The sequence below is a fragment of the Mandrillus leucophaeus genome, unplaced genomic scaffold, assembly GCF_000951045.1.
Source record: "Mandrillus leucophaeus isolate KB7577 unplaced genomic scaffold, Mleu.le_1.0 Scaffold779, whole genome shotgun sequence".
Classification (NCBI taxonomy): Eukaryota; Metazoa; Chordata; class Mammalia; order Primates; family Cercopithecidae; genus Mandrillus; species Mandrillus leucophaeus.
The window spans coordinates 271,602-293,605 of record NW_012108463.1 but is presented as its reverse complement, the minus strand read 5'-3'; the positions used below and the strand labels follow the sequence as shown (position 1 = coordinate 293,605).

General features: G+C 48.4%; 1 protein-coding gene across 1 annotated transcript in view; it reads left to right on the top strand.

Annotated features, from left to right (window-relative positions):
* Window positions 1-22,004, top strand: part of SLC7A1 (solute carrier family 7 (cationic amino acid transporter, y+ system), member 1) — an 85,828-nt gene that overhangs the window by 51,421 nt on the left and 12,403 nt on the right. The window contains exons 3-8 of the mRNA XM_011966849.1: window positions 7,579-7,962; window positions 10,810-10,968; window positions 13,029-13,203; window positions 19,478-19,599; window positions 20,235-20,457; window positions 21,277-21,416. Of these exons, the coding sequence (XP_011822239.1) occupies window positions 7,593-7,962; window positions 10,810-10,968; window positions 13,029-13,203; window positions 19,478-19,599; window positions 20,235-20,457; window positions 21,277-21,416 (1,189 nt within the window). The 5' untranslated portion in view covers window positions 7,579-7,592. The remainder of the gene's footprint in view (window positions 1-7,578; window positions 7,963-10,809; window positions 10,969-13,028; window positions 13,204-19,477; window positions 19,600-20,234; window positions 20,458-21,276; window positions 21,417-22,004) is intronic.

Below are 22,004 nucleotides of genomic sequence, written 5' to 3'. Positions count from 1 at the left end.
AGGCGGGGCTCTCAGGCTTTCTGATTGTGAAGTCACCAAGGCCTGAAGGACTGAAACCCCCGGTTCAGCCATCACGCTGGCCCTTGGCCCGCCTTGTGCCAGACTCGAGCAGTCACATTGCCTGCAGCTTGTGGATTTTACAAGAGTGTAAAGTGTCTACAACCAAGGCCTCCAGTTCGATATACAGAAGTGCCCAAATGGCTCTGTGCCTCTGTACTTCTTGAGGGAAGGCCACCTTTTTTTTCCCCCATGAAAGTAGTGGCTTTTTGAGACAGACCTTTTCCTTGTCCCACACTCCCCTTTGGGACCCTAGTGCTCCAGGAGTCGCCGTGGATGTTCACAGCCTCCCACCCCACCCCACCACTCTGTGCTTTCCAAGAATAAGAACGGGGTTTGCCCATTTCTCTTAAACCCCAGCTGTCACAGTGCTTTGCACATAACAGGCACGGGATCCGTCACTTTGGGTGGAATTTAGTTATATCCTCAGCATGTCACTAGCTGCCTGGGGTCAGCCAGATGTAGACCCTGGGGCCTTTAAAAGAGTCTCCAAGCTCAGAAGTCATGTTTCATTCTAGGCAGAGCCTCTTCCCAGTGAGACTGGGGCCTTGCACTGTGCCATTTCCTTCTCTGCCGCTCACTGCACAAGTGGACTATTGTTTTTTTTTTTTTCTTTTAAGCTGCATAATTTTGAACCACCCCTCCCATCCTCATACTTTTGATTCTTTGATTTACTCTCTCCAATTCAGTTTTCTTACGGTCGTGGAGCTCATTTAGTCTTTTTTTTTTTTTTTCTGAAACAGGGCCTCCCTCTGTCACCGAGGCTGGAATGCAGTGTGTGATCACAGTTCACTGCAGTCTTGATTTCCTGGGTTCAAGCCATCCTCCTGGCTCAGCCTTCTAAGTAGCTGGGACCACAGATGCATACTACAGTGCCTGGCTAATTTTAAATGTTTTGTCGAGATGATGTCTTGCCACGTGGTCCAGGCTGGTTTCGAATGAGCCCATGTGGTCTTTTTTTTGAGACAGATTTCGCTCTTGTCACCCAGGCTGGAGTGCAATGGCGTGATCTCGGCTCCCTGTAACCTCCGCCTTCCAGGTTCAAGCAATTCTCCTGCCTCTGCCTCCTGGGTAGCTGGGATTATAGGCGCCTGCCCCCAGGCCCAGCTAATTTTTGTATTTTTAGTAGAGATGGTGTTTCACAGTGTTGACCAGGCTGGTCTCCAACTCCTGACCTCAACTGATCCACCCGCCTCGGCCTCCCGAAGTGCTGGGATTACAGGCGTGAGCTACTGCGCTTGGCCGAGCTCATGTAGTCTTTAGTGACACTTTGCACAGTGAAAGGTTTTCTCTGCCTGTACTCCCTGTAGGTGAACATGCCTTCTGCAATGCAGAATGACTTTGGAAAGATTGTATGTATTTTTTAATGACAAAAATAAAATAGAATTTTTAAAGAGAATTTTGAAAAGTATTACGATAGTGAATAATAAAATTACTGCTATTAATATTTTGATATACTTTTTATCTGGCATTTAAAGGATACATATGTATTTTGCTTATCCAAAAATATATACTTTTGTAGTATTTTTCTGTGAACCTATCGTGAATGTTTCTTCATTGTCCATACATAGTCTAGAAAGACATTCTTAATGGCTGCATTATTTTGTCATATGTTATTACAAGTTATTCATAATTTTTCCTACTCTTGGACAGGAAGAGTTTTTCTCATTTTTTCCACTTCTCTTAGTGACATCATGTTAACATCCAGAATGATCTTAAACTATATTCAACATTTGTGAGCATGTCACTCATGATTTTCCCAATTATGCTAGTCTGTATTTGTCAGTCTTCTATACATTGTATGTGAACTGAATTTTTATGAATAAGGATTTTCCCTTTGATATGTACTAAACTTGTTAAGATCAGTCCTCCTCTCTGCTCCCTGCCCCTCATGCCCAAACTGGCAGTGGCTTCTGATGACAGGAGAAAGACCGTGATATCTACCATTGTAGCAGGCTCAGTTCACCCGGGATTAATGAGTCCATGTTAGGTCAGTTATGACCTGTCCTCTGATGGTCTCAGGCACTGACCACCGTTACTTTCCTTTTCTGTTGTGAGTCTCTTTCTGCCTGTTAAGGGACCTCCATTGCTGCTTCTCAAGACCGTGTTTAGTTCTATCACTTTCGTACCTCTTTTTTTATAACACCATGCCTACCTCCTTCCGTCTCCATCCTTAGTGTCTGCCAGTCCCATCTGATCTGACTTGTTTTTTAAAATTTGAGTTCTTGCACCTGGGCCTCCTAACATCTGTGGGGAAGTGGATCCTGGTTTGAGATCACTTCCTTCAACACAGGTTTTGCCCTTGTCATTGAGACTCCACATCCTCTCCCACCATGGCCAGTGTCCCCTTTTCCCACCTGTGGCTGCAGCCCACTCAGCTGTGCGAGCCCTGCCCCTCTGTGCACACTCGGTCTGGAGCACTCTGGGACTGCTGGGCAGCTGCCCACATGCCAGCCATGAGGCTGGCCAGCCACTCTTGTTGAGGAAAGCTGAAAAGACGCCATTGACTATGCCCACCCATTCATGGTATCCTATAATAGTGCTACCACTCTAGCAAAGACAGAGATTCCTTAGCCTGGTACAAACGTGGACCACAGTGTTTCTCCTGCAAGGGTGAAAGATTTTCCTCTGGCTGGCTCCCGCCAGGTGCCTGGAGAAAGGGGTCTCCCGGGACCCGGCCATTCTGAAGGCCACTGAAAGGGCAAACTAAAAGTGTTGGCTTCTTAAAGATCCCAAGATGAAGATTTTCTTGAAAGAAGGGCATTTCCAAGTGTAGTATAACAGCTTGCTTTTGACTCCTCCCGTCCCCCAAGGAGGCCATTAAGCTGGAATGTATCCGTGGTGGAAAGATCCGTTAAAGTCAAGGCTGGAAACATCACACCATCCACCCCTGCTCGCTTGTATCAGAAATCTTTAAAATAGAGCGGAAAAGAGTCTATCTCAAATTCTGACCCATTGGGCCAGTAAAACTCCTGGTGTTACGTAGTGGTTACTAGAATAGAATGCAGAGTTAGAATTCCTGTTGTGGGAAACTTGCTTTTCTGAGGATACCCCGCAGGTAAATGTTCTTTGATAATAAATGACAGGGAGCAAGATGGATCCGAGACACTTGGGGTTGCAAGATTTCCATTAAACCCTCAAATAAAAGGAGGCGTCGACTGTTGTATAAATTCCTCCTCACCTAATTTCCACGTAATGCTCTCAAAGTATTCTGGCAACTTTCTGTGTAAACGCCAACAGCAGGCAGTCTCTACCAACCTGACTTTGCTTGCTGGGGTTGGAATGGTTAGGCTAATTCTGTGCAGAGTAGCTTTGTGCAGCCTCACTGTTGGTTGAACAACCAGCTTTGGAGTCCTGGCATGAATGTAAGAACCGGTATAATGTGTACAAAATGCTGACAGATAAAACCACTTGGAGAACAGGTTTTTGCATTACTTCCAAGGAGACAGGATATTTCCTAAAATAAACCCAAGACAGAGTAAGTGTCTCATTTTCTCCTACCCTGGGAAGTAGGAGTGAACACCTAGCCTGAGACATTTATGTTCTCCAGATTATCAGCTCTGGGCTTCTCAGCAGCAGTTGGCAGCATCTTTGTTCCAGTGTCTTCCAAAGGAATTGAGTTTGCCCTCTCCCTAGATAGCAAGCAATACTTAAGAAGTAACCAAGGTAAAAGGAATCTCCTGTAGGGGTCCCAGCTGTCCCCACCCCACCCCGCTGAGACCCAAACACTTCCCTCCAGCACTTCCCTGGGCTTGGTGAGGGGGAAACAGGCCAAGAACTATACCGAAAGCAAACGGGCCACTGCGTACCTATTCAGGGAAAATGAGCTGCATCTGCGCACAGATGTCTCACCAGAAAGGCCCTTTTCACGTGATGTTAGAAAACCGTTATCTGTATCTAAGCTTACAGTGATGTCATCACCTGCCCCTTCATTTTGAAGGGTGTACAGAGGTCCCCCCAGCATAAGTTGCTTGGTTCTTTGAGTGGGTTTTCAACTGGTAGCAGTGATCTGTGCTGGTGGTGACACAGGTGCATGTGTGAGGCTTTGCATCTGCGCACCTCCACAGGCGTCATTTGTCCTCTTATGCGAGCAGCCGGCTCACATTAGCCTTCTGTTCTACGGAGGCCCAGAACTATGTAACTGGAGTGTGTCTGGGCTCCAGTGCGCTCCTTGCCAAGAATCCATTTGGTTACTCTTGTAGCTTTGGTTCTGCCTAGGACAACAGCACATTTTTGAGAAAGGAGTGCAAACAGGGAACAGCCCTCCTGAAAAGCCCAGAACAGAGAAAGGCAGGGCGACCCCTTCTCACCTTCTGGGCATGTAGGTTATGTTATCCTATGAGGCCTAGGAAAGAAAATGCTGTTGAGTAGCATTGTCTTTCCCTTGCACTTGGCCTTTAATTTTTTTTTTTTTTTTTTTTTTTTGAGACAGAGTCTCGCTCTGTCACCCAGGCTGGAGTGCAGTGGCCAGATCTCAGCTCACTGCAAGCTCCGCCTCCCGGGTTTACGCCATTCTCCTGCCTCAGCCTCCTGAGTAGCTGGGACTACAGGCGCCCGCCACCTCACCTGGCTAGTTTTTTTGTATTTTTTAGTAGAGACGGGGTTTCACCGTGTTAGCCAGGATGGTCTCGATCTCCTGACCTTGTGATCCGCCCGTCTCAGCCTCCCAAAGTGCTGGGATTACAGGCTTGAGCTACTGCGCCCGGCTGGCCTTTAGTATTTTATGGAGAGAATCTGCTTATTCTTGAGCAGAAATGACATCTGGGAGAGGTTGGACGCAGACAGGCACTGTCTGTGCATCCCCCAGCCACATTTCCCCACCAGATCCCAAACAGTGCAAGTCATAAGGAGTTTTCACACCCTGTTTCTCTTCAAGGCTCGTCTACTTAAACTACTCCCCTCCCTGCCAAAAAGGATATTAAGTGACTGCAGTAATGTTTGCACATCTCCCAGCACAGGCTTTTCAGCTGAGGGCTATGTTGCATTTTCCCTTTCAATTTACTATGCAAGCAATTGTTTACTAAACGCTTTGTTGTGATTTACAATTTGACTTGAATAAATCTGGCTAATTCCCCAAAAGGAAGAAAAGAAAAAGGCATTTCCAGGAGAAATCACCCCCTGAGCCTGCAGATCCTGGGGTCCCAGCACCACTAGGTCCTTGGTTCCTGCTCCTCCTTCTCCCTGGTGCCACTCAGAGGCTCTCACTTAACTGCCTAGGAAGCCGCAGGCATCCCTGCCTTGCTGAGACAGCTCAGAACTGCTCTGGCTCGAGAGCTTGCAGAAGCAGTCCCGTGTGTTGCTGAAAACAACCTGGGAAGCCATCCGTCTCTCTCGGCTTGCTCTTCTCTTAGCCTCAGGCGCCCTTTCCTGCTCTTCTCAAACTCTGAGGTCTGATTTTCCCCGCTCCATCGCTGTTCCACAAGCAGCGCTCCCTCCTCATTTCCTCCCCACTTTGCCCCACCTGCTACACCATGATATCATTTCCTTCCTACCTGTGATGCCGCCGGAACCCCAGAGGACGGCGCCTGCAGAGCCCGTGACCCTGTTTGACACTTGGCTCTCAGCTGTTTTCCCCATCTATGCAACAAAGGCATAGGATCAAGATGATTTTTATTCCCCATTCTAGCTCACATTTTTGAGTCTTGGGATTATTCTCTTCCCTCGGCCTGTCAGATAAAACAGCAGGCACCGCTCCCAGTTGCTGCCCGACCTGGAGCTGATCAGTGATGTGACCATTGCCGAGGGACCCTGAGCTGCAGCCTGGGGAGGCCCTGCTGCGCTGTGCCTGCCGGGGAGCTGCGGGTGCAAAGGTGTGGGCAGGCAGGGAAGTGTTCAGGTGCTTCGGCACGGACTTTTCTAGACTTACCATCTCAAGTGACTTAATTGCAGCTAAGTTAGGTCAGTAAATACCAACTGATGATCAACATGAATAATTGATGGTTTTTTGTGTGTACCTCAGTAGCCAAAAGTCATGATGATAGCTTGTCTGTGCACGTGCTGGTGTTTTGTCTTAGATTTTTAAAATAAACTCTGTTTTAGGATAGTGTTAGATTTACAGAAGAATCGTGAAGTGTACAGAGCTTGCATGTGCCCCTCACCGTTTCATATTAGGAATGTGTATCTTATTTTGGTGGGTACACTGGTTACAATCAATATTGATGTGCTGTCACTAACTGACATCCATATTTGAGTCAGGTTTCCCTCGTTTTTCCCAGGTGTCCTTTTTCTGTCCCAGGATCCCATACAGGATCCCACATTGCATTTAGTCCTCACGTCTCTTTAGCTCCTCTAGGCTCTGCCATTTCTCAGACTTCCTAGTTTTTGATGACTTTGACACACTCAGTCCGGTATTTTGTAGAATGGAATGTGTCTGGTGGATTTCTCATGGTTAGCCTGGGGCTGTGGGTTTTGGGGGAAAGACCAGGGAGATGAAGTGCCCCTCTCATCACATCACTCTGCCAACGTGACTGTCACTGTCGTTGGCCTCGGTCACCTGCTGCAGGCAGTGGTCCTCGGGTTTCTCCACTGAAGAGTTTATCTGTCTTCCCACCCCCACCCTTCCATCCTGGACTCTGTGGAAGGAAGTCTCTTCCCTTCAGATGTGGGGGGCAAAGCTCCGCCTTTTTGAGGGTGGCTGCTGGCCTGTCCTTGCCAAGGGCTCACCTGTCGCGTCTGGCCAGGCAAGGTGGGCCTGTAGGTTGGAGGAACGCAATCTCAGAGCCATCCCACAAGGCACAGGGTGTCCTGGGCCCTAATGGGGTATGTCCCATGTGAGGGTGGGATGGATGGATACATGTCCTCTCGTGATAAGTGCCCAAGAGCATATCAGATATGCATATATATCATGTACCACAGAGCACGTTGGGCTGACATTTCAGCCCAGAAGAAAAGTGCTTCCTGGAGTAGTAAGTGATGAAAAGCCCTCACTGGTAATAACTCAACATTTTTCTGCTTCCACCTACCTCTGTGTTACCTTAAAAGTGAAAACAACTGGCTCCTTACCCTCAGGGGATCCTAGAAAGATCTAAAAAAAACCATTGTTATTGCTATTCAGGGCTTCTGAGTTTTAATAATTTAATAATGTAATTTAATCATGAAATTACGATATGGTTTGGTTTGCCTTCTATTACAGCATACTTAAACTAACACCTTGTTTTTCCTGGTATATTATCTGATGACTGAGTGTAGGAACAATGTCATTAATGTGTGTTTCCTCTACTACATAATTTCCACCCATGGAAGAGTCTCCATTAAGAGGACCTGATACCAATGTGGAAGCTCAGAGACCTCGAAATGAAGTCAGCTGTATCTGTTGGCCTGCTGGGATAATTCTGTATGTGCTGGTGAAACTGGAGAAGGCTGTGTGCTTCTGATAATCAGTGGAATTCTACGAATTAAAGCATTTTAGCAGGAAATGATTATGAAGGACCTGATCACTGTCTGTTTCAATAATGTGATAAGATGAGAGTGATGGAATGAAATGAGGAGCAATCAGGAAACATCTTTGTTCTTTTCCAACAGCTCTGAACAGCAACATGGGGTGCAAAGTCCTGCTCAACATTGGCCAGCAGATGCTGCGGCGGAAGGTGGTGGACTGTAGCCGGGAGGAGACGCGGCTGTCTCGCTGCTTGAACACTTTTGACCTGGTGGCCCTCGGGGTGGGCAGCACGCTGGGTGCTGGCGTCTATGTCCTGGCTGGAGCTGTGGCCCGTGAGAATGCAGGCCCTGCCATTGTCATCTCCTTCCTGATTGCTGCGCTGGCCTCGGTGCTGGCTGGCCTGTGCTACGGCGAGTTTGGTGCTCGGGTCCCCAAGACGGGCTCAGCTTACCTCTACAGCTATGTCACCGTTGGAGAACTCTGGGCCTTCATCACCGGCTGGAACTTAATCCTCTCCTACATCATCGGTAGGTACCGGCGGTCCGGAGCTTGTGCCCTCTACCACTTTTCTGTTTGTTCCCACCTCTAAAGTGTGGGCGGATGCCCCATGGGGAGGTCATTCTTGTTAACACGAGAGGCACAGAATTAATAGGATGTTTCTGATTCATTTAAAAGTATTTAGTTTCTTTTAGTATGTTTTTTAGTTACTAGAGTAAATGCATCACTGATAGAGAAAAACTGGGAAAATAAAGAAAAGCACAAAGAAGAAAGTAGAAATATCCTGCCTGACAATGTGGAGAAACTAATTCTCTTATTCATTCATTCATTCATTCATTCTTTTAATAAATGTTTATTGAGTACCTGCTCTGTGCTGGGCATTGTGCTAGATACTAGGGATCCCACGAAGGCATAAGACACTCTCTGTTCAGCAGTTTACTGTCTACAGAGAGAACTATTGTTTTAACATTTTTGTGAATTTAAATGTATATTTTTGTACAGTATACCTGTTTATAAAACAACATAGAGTAAACACTTCTCATATCATTAGCTATTTTTCCATGGTAACGTTTCTAATGCTTGCCTACCCTTGTATAGATTTCTATACACAGCGTGTAACGTATTGGATGTCTTTATGGGTTGTTCAGATTGTTTCCATTATGTTGTTGCTGTTGTTATAAACAGTTACTTACTTTATGTTTTTGTGCTTAGCCATGATTCTTTTCCTTAAAACTGTCTAAGGAGCAGAATGGCTCTTGATGGGTCTGCATATTTTTAAGGCCTTTGTTGACTGTGATCCTCCACTTAGCCAGGGCCCCCTTACCCTGCAGTGTGGACACTGGACATCGGCCTGTAACACAACCACCCAGCAAATAAAGAAGCAAATGTAGAAAATCTTTCCAGTTTGCCAGGTAAACACGCTTTGCTTCCCTTATGCTTTTTTGTATTTTGATTACAACTGAAGTTGAACACGTCAACTTAAAAGAAACAAAAACCTAAGTCTCAGAAGAAGCAAAGGGTGCACACGGCCACTTAACGTGCCATTTATTTTTTTTCTCAAATTTTTTGGTAATAGCGAGAAAACAGTAAGACCTGGTCAGCGGAGCCATGTGGGTCCCGCCTTGCTTCTGTGCCAGCTCCCACTGGACCCTACCACACCCGCCCTGCCACGCATGCTGCCTGCTGGGACCGTCCCAGCCCTGGGCTCCCCGCAGCCCTATCTCTGCATGGGGGGCACCACTCCCCCTTCACCAGGACAGCTGGCAGAGGGCACACACTCACACTCTCTGAACAGCACCTTCGCTTTCTTTCCAGCAGCTGCAGTATCTGCTGAGAGCCAACCTAGCTTAGTCTTCTGGGCTCTAAAATAAAATTCATAATGTTTTCTTTCAATGCCACATCAAAACTTTACAGCCACACATGGTTCTCACAAGCTGAGGTCTCTCACTGGGAATGTAGCTATTGTAAATGGACCGTTATGTTTCCAGAGGATTTACCTGAGCATAAAATATACATTGAGCATGAACTGCTTGCAGCTTCTAGACCAGCAAATGAAAGGCTCTGCCAGAGTGCCATTTGCTTGTGGGAGAACATTTGCATGCATTATGAAAATATATTTGCAGCCTTAGCTGCTGGGAAGGGCAGTTTTTCCAGCAAACATTTTTTTTTTTTTTAAAGGCATGATTCAGAAATTGGGAGAGGGTAGGCTGGGAAGAAAGGCTGGGGTAGCCCCTCTCATTGAGCAGGACAGGGTTTGGGAGCCACATTTGCCAAGAGCCAGCCGCTTTGGGGGTGACAGGGAGATGGTGAGACCATGTTTACAGAATTCATAATAGATTGGCTGCTCAGGAGGAAGAAATGTGGTTAAACTTCTGAGTTGTTGGAAAGATACTTACTTATCATAAGACCAAATAGTGAAATTGAGTCTCTGCAGATGACTCTGGCAGTATGCGGTGAATAATTGGGACCATGGTCACCGACAAGGCCCCCTTTGAAAACAAAGGAAAATGCTCTATGAAAATACTGGAATTTTAGTGACATTTCCTGAGAAACACCAATGGAAACGCATTCTGACTCTCTCCAGAATTATATGAGAGGAGAGAACGAGAGTGAAAGACAGCAGCCAACTATTGTTGGCATTTTGGGTGCTGCCCTGTTGGTGTTCTTCAGCGCTGGAGGGTGCAGGCTGAGGGGAGAATGAGGAGAGCTGGGGTCTGTCTGCGGTCCCGCACTCTGGGGATGCCATGGCCTCCGAGTCACGTTCAGGCACAAAGTGGCAGAGGTGGCTGATGCCTACTCTGAGGTGAGCAAGTGGCTTTGTCCCTGAGCTGGGGTTCAGCCCCTTCAAGGACCTCCTAGGACGCCTCTTCTTGCTGGGAGAAGAATTATGGTGCAGGCGCCATCATCTCTGCTGCCAAGAGTTTCCTAGAAAAGGGCTTCCTGACTGGGGTTCCTGCAGACTGCCAGCTGCACCCCAGGAGTGCATTATGAAATCAGTTTTTCATGAGTTGTCATCAATGTTTACTTTTTCAATGCAACAAAACAGCATTGCATACTATCAGAGTGCCTCTCAGGTGGTAAGGGTAACACTTGTTTTGCAAACTTTTTATTCGGATATGTATATTTGATAGAATACACCTGTGCATATTGGGTGGGATGTGAAATGCATTCCTTTGTGGGCCCTAGAAGCCTTCTCACACTTAGCACTAGTTGACCGTCACTTCTGGCTCAGCATACGCTGTGGTCTGGCTGCTGCCGCCAGATTCCAGTGCACCGTCAGTGACTCCTGCAATGATGTTATGAACATGGAGCTCCACTACAAGTACCTGGCTAACCGTTGTCCTCACATCCCCTCTGTTGTGTGTGCTTTGGGGCAGGTACTTCAAGCGTAGCGAGGGCCTGGAGCGCCACCTTCGACGAGCTGATAGGCAGACCCATCGGGGAGTTCTCACGGACACACATGGCTCTGAACGCCCCCGGCGTGCTGGCCGAAAACCCTGACATATTCGCGGTGATCATAATTCTCATCTTGACAGGTAAAGAAAGCCCACACTGAAAAAGAGATCAGGTCAGAGTGACGGTCAAAGGTTCTGTGAGAGGCTCTTGTTAAGTTCTTTTCTTTACTTATCTCTTAAGCCACAACCCCATTTCTTTTTGTTTTGTTTTTGTACTTCATGCAGGCATCTTTATTTGTCCCTGTCTTCATGGCTGCTTGTAGATTCAGATAGGGCTGGCCTGCTTCATAGCTGCTGAGTTGTGTGCCATTTCATTAAAAGAGAATCTTAGGTGTTTAGCCTAGCTGTTTGTGGAATAAGATTTTGTCAGCACTGCAGGCTTTTTGTATGAGTGTCCTGGGAATAAAAATTCTTTTGACTCAGAGGATGACCATTTGGAAAGCAAAGCTGTCATTCATCAGCCAGGAAAATGTGGAGGAATGAGCTCCGTCTGGAACACTAATGTGTGCCTGGGGCGTCTGAAGACGACTTGGATGGTTTTACACCTAACAACCATCAAAACACCCTTCCAATAAATAAGTTTCATGACAGAGTTGTGCTTACAGAATCTGAAAAATCCCAAAGACTGCCTGAACACAGCTGATGGCAACTTCTTGCTGGTGACATTTGTGCGTGTCTTGGCCAGTGCAATGCGAGTTTTGCTCTGTGGGGCTGTATAAACGTGAAGCTGAAATGCAGATAAATTCTCATTTGGGGTTAGAAAATCTTGGATGAGTTTTAAAAATGACATGCTTTATTTTACACACCACATAATTGAAATAACTTCACTCAGGCTGGTCTCAGCAGTATTTCTGGTCCAGCTGGCAGAAACATGCGTCAGAAAGTAAGTCTGCACTAGTGAGATTAGGAGGAAGAGTAAAGAAGAAATATATTGTTGTGTTGAGGTGTTCTCCCTGTGATTAATCACACAATTCTCTTCTAACATCTGTACTTTATAATTCCATCTCAAAAGTACAGCAGATTTTATTTTATTTTATATTTGAGACAGAGTCTTGTTCTGTCGCCCAGGCTGGAGTGCAGTTGCGTGATCTTGGCTCACTGCAACCTCCGCCTCCTGGGTTCAAGTGATTCTCATACCTCAGCCTCCCAAGTAGCTGGGATTACAGACACGCACCACCACACCCAGATAATCTTTTTATTTTTAGTAGAGATAAGGTTTTGCCATATTGGCCAGGCTGGTCTGGAACGCCTGACCTCAAATGATCTGCCCACCTCCCAGAGTATTGGGATTACAGGTGTGAGCCACCGCACCCAACCAGTTTTTATTTTAAAAGTATGAGGAGCGTCCATGGTAGAGCAGTGGTCTCAAATCCTGGCTGTGTTTGAGTGGTACCAGCCCCTTCTGTGCCACTTTTCCTGTGCAGCAAAGACTTTAGCTACGGAAGTACCTGAATGACCTCTTAACCCTAAGGTGGTGTGCTGGGGCATACGCCTCAAAGGCAGCGCTATCAGAGGTTCCTGGGCATCTTTATTACTTAGTTTTCTTTAAAAAAAAAAAAATGTGAGTTTGCAAGCTAGAGCTAGCCTAGCTCAGATGTTATTTTATATGCACTGAGTCCGATGAGGAACCATGTATGTTAGTGGTTCCAGAACCATAGTTAGTTGTTACTGTTAGTATCACTAACATCCCAAAGTCAACCAGAATAATTTCCCCTTCTGAAAAATGCCCGTTCTCCCAGGAAACTGGGCAAAGTGTTTCTTCCTGGAGGCTGTTTCCCAGCAATGCATTCTTTTCGTGAGCGGGAGCGGCTTGGTGTGCGGGTCCAGGCTTTCCCTCCCTGTGAGAGGGGCGCATGCTCCCGATCTCTGCAGTCCTCGGGTGCCTCTGCATGGGCTTCTTAGGGGATCTGGAGGTCACCTAGGAGGGCCTGGGAAGCACCCACAACCTTGGTGATTTAGACCCCGATCCCTGCCCCTAGAAAGATCGTTCATCCACCCCAATCCCAGAGGCTCACAGAGGTCTGCAGAAGCTCGATGCACTTGGATTCTTTTTCAGTCGCCTTCTTATCCCCATCCAGGAAGGACCTTCCGAGTTGGTGGTTAACACTCAGACAAGGTTTTGTGTCTGTGCACTTTTTCAGGACTTTTAACTCTTGGTGTGAAAGAGTCAGCCATGGTCAACAAAATATTCACTTGTGTCAACGTCCTGGTCCTGGGCTTCATTATGGTGTCAGGATTTGTGAAAGGGTCGGTTAAAAACTGGCAGCTCACGGAGGAAGATTTTGGGAACACGTCAGGCCGTCTCTGTTTGAACAAGTGAGTTGCTGCTTCTGACCATTCTTCTTATTTGGTATTTAATGACATAGACTTGTATGGGGGATATAACTGGCTCGGATGGCTTGTGCTTTTAAAAAAACATTATTGGAGTATATGTTGTTAATTGTTTTGTTTTTTTTGCAGTGAAGTAGCTGAGGGTATTTTGTGTGTATCAAGTTTGTGTGAAGGTTTATTCCCCTGAAATGGAAAGACTATTGTATGACAAGAAAGACTGAGGGAAAGAAAATCATCACCCTAATTCCAAATTGTGTATCATTCAAGATTCTTGTCAGACTCATTAAATGATCCCTCTTTCCCCAGATTCTGTTTGATGGCCAACTTTTGAATTTTGTGTTCAGAAAAGATTTTTCTCTGCAGTGCCATGGTGACCTCACTTTACCTTTGAATACCTACCTTCCTGTTACATTAATAATGTAGAGGGAAGATAAATAGATGAAACTGCTTTTGAAGGTTTCCTGAATGACTGAAGTGTCAGAATGTGAGCACAACAGTCTCTTTCGCCGACATTTGACTTGTGCTGCTCCAGCCCTGGTGACAGTGGCCCCATCACCCTCATGTCTCTGACGCAGACACCCGGAACTGGAGGTGACACCTCCACCCTGTGCCATCTCAGGTCTCTCACCCAGCCCTCACCGACAAGCTCAGATAACCTAGGAAAAAAAGCTCCACAGTGACAGCATATCTTTTTTATCTTTTCTGTCAGATCTCCACATAATTCTTTAGGTCCCTGGATAGAGAATGGGGGCTTGGATTTTGTGTGTGATTCTTCATTAAGACTAAAGGTTGAAACTGCCTTGATAAAGAGACCGCCCCAGGTGCCACAATGGAGTGCTTTTAAAGAGATGTTTCCAGTCCTGAAGTGAGCGTCCAACTTGGCTGGCCAGCTTTACCACAGGCCTCTGTGGACCCAGACATCTTCCGTCTTTCTCCGTCTTGCCCTGGGACATTGTCCTCACCTGCCCAGTCAGAGCTGGCTGTAGGTACAAGCGTGACCCAGCTCTTCCAGAAGGGAGAAGAGAGGGTAGAGGAGGGTGCTCAGGGCTATTCAGGATAGACCAGAAGACACACAGAAATTCCACAGGCAAGAGTCCACTGGGGGCCACACCGAACTGCAAGGGAGGCTGAGAAGCACTATCCCACGTTGGGAATCTCAGCAGTCACGTATGCCCAGTTGGTCACTAGTTCAGGGCCAGGTGCCCAGCCATGTTGTCCAGTGTTGTCACCAGTGGGCAGGCATTGACGTGTGACTACTTGATTGGAAACAGGAAACTATGGCGCTCGGTGCACGAAACTTCACTAACACAAATATTTTGTGGTTAGCCGTTCTAATAAGAATACCCTTGCTTCCTAAACTCTGTGACAGAGAAGTGAAGACTTTGAATATGTCATCCCAAGCATTTCAGAGTGATGTTTATGCCAAATTTATGGATGCCCATTAGTTTACGGTGGCGTAAAGCCAGTTCCAAATATGCCTTGAAGGAACATAGTAGCCTTTGAAAACTCTGAGAGCGTATTTGAGCGGTTGCTATTTACAGGTCAGGAATGAAATATAAAGGGCACCTCTTGTTAACTGGTTGCCAATCGAGATTTAATTTTATTATTTTTATGAAGAGATTGGTTGTGCCAGCCGATGGTATTTACTTTCACTGGTCAGCCTCACGCTAATGCCCTGGTAATGATGAGCTAGCTGTACCGGCCCCCAGACAAAGCAGCGTTTGCTGCCCCAACCCCCGATCACAGGTGGGGCCCCCTTAGCTACATCTGACGGCCTCACTACCAGGGCCCAGCGCCCTGACCATGGGGCCAGCAGGGGATCGGCCATGTGAGGAGGTGGAGTTCTGCAGGACTGGAGTCTCCTTGGCATGCTCTGGCATGTTGTTAAAATCTCTAAGCATCTTTCTGTCTTTTGTTTTTCCAGCCATAGCTTTGTGTTTCTGACAACAGCCATGTAGTCTTGCATGAAATTGCTTGTTCCTCTGAAATAGTAGGGCACGGCCCAACCAACCCATGTAATGTACGGGGGCTTCATCTTGCATGGGAGGCCGTGTGTCCGCGTGGGTTTGTGATTTCAGGATGCTGTCTTCTAGCCGTCCGGGAAGGCCCCGGGAACTAGGTTGGTCTGTCTGTTGGTCTGTGAAGAGGAGTGTTACCCTGCAGTCTGGATGGCTCCTCATGCCTTTGACTCAGGCTGCCGCTGGCATTCCCACCCAGTGTTCTGTGGACACAGCAATAGTGAGGCATCAACCCCGCGTGGAAGCCTGTTGAGAAAGTTTTGTTGGATGGTGTCTGCCAGTTAGGATGGAAGCCCCAAAATAACACTGGCTTCAACAAGATAAGGGTTTGGTTCTCTTTGGTCAACCTCTGGGGGTGGTAAGTCCAGCATGTCGCTTCACCCGGCCAGAAATCCAGGCCAGGCGCCCCAGGGCCCAAGGCAGCTCTTCCCGCTCCGGCCAGCAGGATGGAGAAGGGAACAGCAGAGGGCGCCCTCCCTCCCTACTTCATCCCCTGGAGTTTCTCAGCAGACGCAGACACCATGTCTGCTCAAACCTCCTCCATCAGAACTTAGCCAGATGGCTACCCCTTGTAGCTAGCGACTCTGGGAAACATGCAGTCCTGGTTCTTAAGACTTATATGTCCAGCTGAAACAAGGGTTCTATTACCACGTGGAAGAACAGGGGAGTGTGGCTTTTGAGCACAGCTAACAGTTGATGTCAGGGTGGCTGGTGTAAGTGAGGGGGGCGGGGCCCTGCTGCAGGATGTTCACTGCTGATGCGGTGGGAGACCTTCGGGCCTGACCCCTTTCTATGCCAGGCCTTGTCTTTGCTGCTTCTGAGTGGCCAGCTGAGTGGAACACAGGAGGGCTGGTCAAAGGCTGCAGGGCAGGCAGCGCCGAGCTGAGACCAGGACTCAAGCTCACTTTGTCTCGGGGCAACATTTGCTGGGTGAGGGCTCTTGGCAGCCCTTCTCCTTCACGTGTGAGTTGCCAGATGATGAGTGAACACAACTGCCACACGCATGTAAAAGGTTAGTTATTGATTATATAGAAAGAGACCGTTGAGAAAGACCTCTACATGTTTTGGTTTGCACCTCTAGAATGGATTCTGTGGTTATTTTGTGTTGATACTCTGCCACTGGCATCAGTAACACCCGATCTTAAAGGTTGAATTTAACTTTTTGAGTAGGTGAAATTCATAATGCTTTAAAAAAAAGATTTACAATGCGTTCCTTTCTTCATCCACCTCATCTCCCACCCCCACAGGTAAACTTCCTAATTGTGTGTGTGTGTGTGTAAGCTTCCAGTTTCTCTCTGTGTAAGCACAAGCAAATGCAGATATGTATATTTTATTCCTTTTTTCTTGAACAAAACGCGGCATTTCGTATGTATTGTTCTGCACCTTGCGTTCTTGCTTACTAGCATACCCTGCAAATTTTTTTTTTTTAAATCAGGCCCTTGTTCGTTGTTATGGTTGCCCAGGGTCCCGGCACCTGGGTCCTCCTGAGGTCGGGGGTAGGTCCTCCTGAGGTCGGGGGTAGGTCCTCCTGAGGTCGGGGGTAGGTCCTCCTGAGGTGAGGTGCAGTACAAGGAGCAGGTGTGGCAGGGTCACAGTCAGCGGGGCCGGTTTTCGGATGCTCACGCGTGCCTTCACCCACGTTCTGTCACCTGGAGGGTTATCCAGTGTCTCCTGCAACTGTCCTGAGGAGCCGGGGAGGATGCCTTTTGTTTTGCCTCCTTCCTTTGCACTCACCCATCTCCCTTGCTTCCTTCTCTCCGCGCTTTTATTGTTGTGCGTGCTTTACCTGTCTGCGTGAGGAAGACACATTCCAGCCCTTCTTAGTCCTCTTCTGTGAGTTCACCTGTTTCTGGGATTTAATCCTGTATGCAGTTCCCTACACTTTCCACTTGCCCTGAAATGGGAATTTCAGGACCTTTCTAGGTGCCTCTGCCTCGTGGTGGCCTAAAGCTCATCTATCCATGATAGCATTCATTTATATATATTTTTTAATTTTTAAAATTTATTTTAGAGACAGGATTTTGCTGTGTTGTGCAGGCTGGGGTGCAGTGGCACAGGCTGGGGTGCAGCGGCACAATCATGGATCAAGGCAGCCTCAAACTCCTGGGCTCAAGCAATCCTCCTGCCTCAGTTTCCCAAGTAGCTGGGACTCTAGTCACATGCCACCACACCCAGCTAATTAGAAAAAAAAATTTGCACTAACCCAGTCTCACTATGTTGCCCAGGCTGGTCCCTAACTTATGGCCTCAGGTGATTCTCCCGCCTCGGCCTCCCAAAGTGGGCATGCATTTATTTTAACGCAAGGCCATGTTGCTAGCTCTTGATGTCATAGGAGCTGAGTGGGGATCTGGAGGCTTTTCACTGCCTGTCTGTCACCCTGGCCGCCACAGGGGACCGAAGTGGGGCCCACAGAAGCCATTTTGACTTTTGAGTCCCCTCCTCTTTGGCCTCCTCCTCCCCCTCTTGAGCCATTTGGTTGTCACCTGTTTTGTCTTCAGCATAGGCCACTGTATAACAGAAGCCGTTAGCCAGGGTGGGAGTGGGCAGCCGGCAGGGCCTGTGGCCTGAGAGGCGAGGGGGTTTGGATGAGGTGGGCACAGCTCCAGCCCTTTGCTGTCCTGTGGCCCTGCTGACTTGTCTGTCCTGGGCTGCTTGGGTTTCTAATTTTAGTCATACTCTAACACAACAAACTAAAATTTTGTTTGGCCACAGTTTTTCCTACATCCATCACTTGTACATTTCTGGGGGTTTCCTCTTGTTACTGTTTATGGAACCACAGTAAACCCCACATGTACATGAGCTTTCTCATGCATGTACTTGCAGTGTCTTCATGGCAGTTTCTGTAACTGAGAGATGTGAATATCCTCTAGGAATTAGTAAGGCTTAATCCCTATTAGAAAGTTGGGTCCATCCTATCTGTCTGTCTGTCTTATCAGCCAGTCAGTAAATCCCACTGAAAGCAAAGTTCACCAAATGGGCTGCCCAGCCAACCTGAGGAACGTCAGTGTTTATAGGATTGGGAGCATTCTATAGGGTTCCTCTCTTCATGCTGATGAGGTTTAGGGCAAGTTGTCCTGTGCCGCTGGGCGGCTGTCAGTATGGTTGAGTGGGGGTGACAGGTGGGTGGTGAGCATCCTCTAGGGCTCCAGGCCAGCCAGTGGGACCCTGGCACAGGACAGAAAGCCTGCGGCCCTGCGACTGGCAAAGATGTGGGAGTAGGGGGTGCCCTTCTTGAACCACAAGGAGTGCAGTTGCTTTTTGGGTGGCAGCAGAGGGCCGGATGCAGAAAGCTTAGGGTTACTTGGTGACCAGCAGGGGCTATGTGCCTTCTGACCAGGTGATGGTTGCCAGGGAAGCCACCTGCACTGACGGCGTGGTGCACCCCCAGAACGCGGCATGTGGGGGACTCAGACAGGCCAGGGCTTTGTACATCGCAGAACAGGGGCTTGAAGGACCCCCGACGGGGCCTGGGGAGGGGCCATAGCGCCACACTGAACCTGGGCACCGTGTCTCAGAACGGGTGTCAGATTTATGGGACTGTTTTCTGAATGTTTAAGCAGCCTGCTTCTTCTGGACTCCTGGGTTTGTAAACTGTGCTGATTTTGCCTTTGCATTAATCAGTGTAGCAAAAATGTGCTGAGACCCTCCCGTGGGCCAGAGCCCAGCTGTGCCTGGGACCCACACACCTGGCAAAAGCTGCGCCATCCTGGACTCCACCTTGTGCATACAGGCACTTAAGGAATGCCTTTGCTGACAGAGGCTTTTAGTTTAGCCTTAGCTTCTCTGGAATTATTTGTTTGGAGATTGAGTTCCTGGTAAATATGGGACCCGGGTATTTATTCCTGGTAAATATAGGACTGGCTGGCAGCTCTGCATCCTTCCTCCGAGGGTCCTGGGGAGAAGGGTGTGGGGCTGGCCACGTGGCTGGTTTCTCCCCCATTTCCTGTTGAACTCCTGCCTCATAGTCCCCATGTCTCCCTACCCTAGTCATTGTTTAGAAGGTGCTTCTGGAAAGGGCGATACTCTGCAGCCTTGTGAGCCTGGGCCACGAACATCAGGGAGGCCTGTGCCCACGGAGTCGGCATGCTGTGGCTGGATTCGGCGTCTGAAGCCCAGGGCCTGGCAGCGGTAACAGGGAGGGCTGACTGCCAGGTGCCGCTCATATCTGGAGATGAGCACAGCTGCTTACGCCAGACTGTGCAGCGAATGACGTGACATTTGTTTGTGGCTCTTTTTTCTAGTGACACAAAAGAAGGGAAGCCCGGTGTTGGTGGATTCATGCCCTTCGGGTTCTCTGGTGTCCTGTCGGGGGCAGCGACTTGCTTCTATGCCTTCGTGGGCTTTGACTGCATCGCCACCACAGGTATGCCCGCCAGCCCACTCGGGTCCCGGGTCCTCCTGCATCCCGGGCAGACAAGCCAATGCTGCGCACGGCTTGTCATTTCCCTCCTTGCTGGCACCGTCCGGTCGCCACTCTTTCACACATGAGTGACGTGTAGATTTGTACTTTCCTGCCAACCCCTCCCACCCTCAAACCATCATCACATCCCCAAGTGTCAACGCCTGATGGAAGCTGCATCCTGAATGAGGCTAAGGTTCCGCTGTTAGAATGGGATCATAGCTGCGTGGCTGTGGCCTGACTCCTTATCTGAGCATCTTCCGGGAGGAGTGAGGCCATTCACAACATTGTCATCCTGGTGGACTGAACAGGCCAGATTTCCTCTGCCAAAGGAAGCAAGTCTCTTCCTTGGCCGCACCGCCACATTCAGGCCGAGAGCGCTGCTGCAGGGCCGCGGGCTGTCGGCTGTGTCTTCCTGAGCACCACCCCTCCGCTCCTGGAAGCACAGGAGGCCCCAGTGCCACAGGGCCAAGCGCTGGGGGGAGGTTTCCCGTAGTGTTGCGTGGGTTCCCTGGCACTGAGAGGCCTTGGGTGTCACGTGGGCAGATGTGCTGCCTCTTGCTCTGTGCCCTCCTCTGCTAACCCCTTGGTGCTTCTAGGTGAAGAGGTGAAGAACCCGCAGAAGGCCATCCCTGTGGGGATCGTGGCGTCCCTCCTGATCTGCTTCATCGCCTACTTCGGGGTGTCGGCCGCCCTCACGCTCATGATGCCCTACTTCTGCCTGGACAATAACAGCCCCCTGCCCGATGCCTTTAAGCACGTGGGCTGGGAAGGCGCCAAGTACGCAGTGGCCGTGGGCTCCCTCTGCGCTCTTTCTGCCAGGTGAGAGGCCTTTCTGTGCTGGCTGCTCCTAGGGGTGGAACCACCGCAGGGCTTAGGCTGTAGCAGACCAGGTACAGCCGTGCGAGACACACGTCGGCTGCCAGCATTCTTTACCCTTGAAATAGACCGAGCACCCAACCTCGCCTTGATCATGTGGCTTTCACACCCTTGTCAATATTCATCATCCCAAGAGTTGTGTTACTGAGATTTTCATCCTGAGGAACCTGAGGCTGGCTTTTTCAGCATCATCTGCTTAGCAAGGGACTGGCTCTCTGTCCCTAAATCTGGTCCCTGGAACAGGCTCCCTGTTTGAACACCATAGTTTGGCCCTCAGTTTGGCTGTCATGCAGAAGCTACTTTGAAGAAGGGAATAAATGCCTTTTAATGAGAAACATTTTCACCAACGTATTTCCTCTTAGCCTGTATAAACAGAGCTATTTGGTAAATATTGATTTACCACGGGGAAATCTTCATGAATGCAGTGATGCTTGTATTTTCTGTTTGATTCAGCTAGAAATAATTGCAGGAATAAATACAGTTTTCCATCTGTAAAGACGGTGCTGGGTCTCATGCTAGTGTATGTTAGATAGATGTTCCCTACTCTTTACCTTAACCCTTACTCACAGTGTGTGCTCTTTCTGGGGTTGATTTATTAAATGCCAAGTCTTTTAGCCACAGGCCTCACCCAGCGTGGAGAGATGGCAGCTCTTGGTGAGCTCAGACTCCCTTTCCTCTGTGGTAAACTGAGCATGGATGGATGTGGTGCCTTTATCCCTTATGAGCCAGGTTCACTCACGTGGTTTGCCTCTCCCCATCTAGCCTTCTAGGTTCCATGTTTCCCATGCCTCGGGTTATCTATGCCATGGCTGAGGATGGACTGCTATTTAAATTCTTGGCTAAGGTCAATGATAGGACCAAAACACCAATAATCGCCACACTAGCCTCGGGTGCCATTGCTGGTGAGTACTTGAACTCATTTCACATGTCAATATTTTACCAGTAGAGTCATGACTCCCTAGGGAGGCATCTTGCCTTGTTCTGGTCTGTGAGTAATCTCAACTGGTCTTTTTAACTCCTGGGTTTTATACTTGGAGCCTGGTTCATTGCAAGTTGACTGACCTTTTGACAAAAGGCAGAGGCCAGTTTGACAGAGGATGGGAGAGAATTTTCGAACAGCTTGCACTCTGGTTTTCATCTCATTGGGCAGAGCTTAGAACACACAGTATTCCCCCAAAACCCTTTCCCCCCATTTCTGGACATTTCCCTGAGTAGTCAAGGGCAGGCTGACACCTTCCTGCATGACACAGGCCAAGGGAGACCTCACCAGCACCTGGAAATTCGGCATCCAGTTCTGAATTCTCTGGAAAATAAGTGTCCCTTATGATCAGTGTTTTATGAAATGTGCTGCCTCTTCCCCAGAGAGTATCAAGGGTGCTGCTGATGAAGCCACTTGCCGCTAAGTTTATACGTAACAGCAGACTCAGTAGAGCTTCATCTTGTCAGATGAGCATCATTGCTGAGAGGATCATTTTGATGGATGACTAATC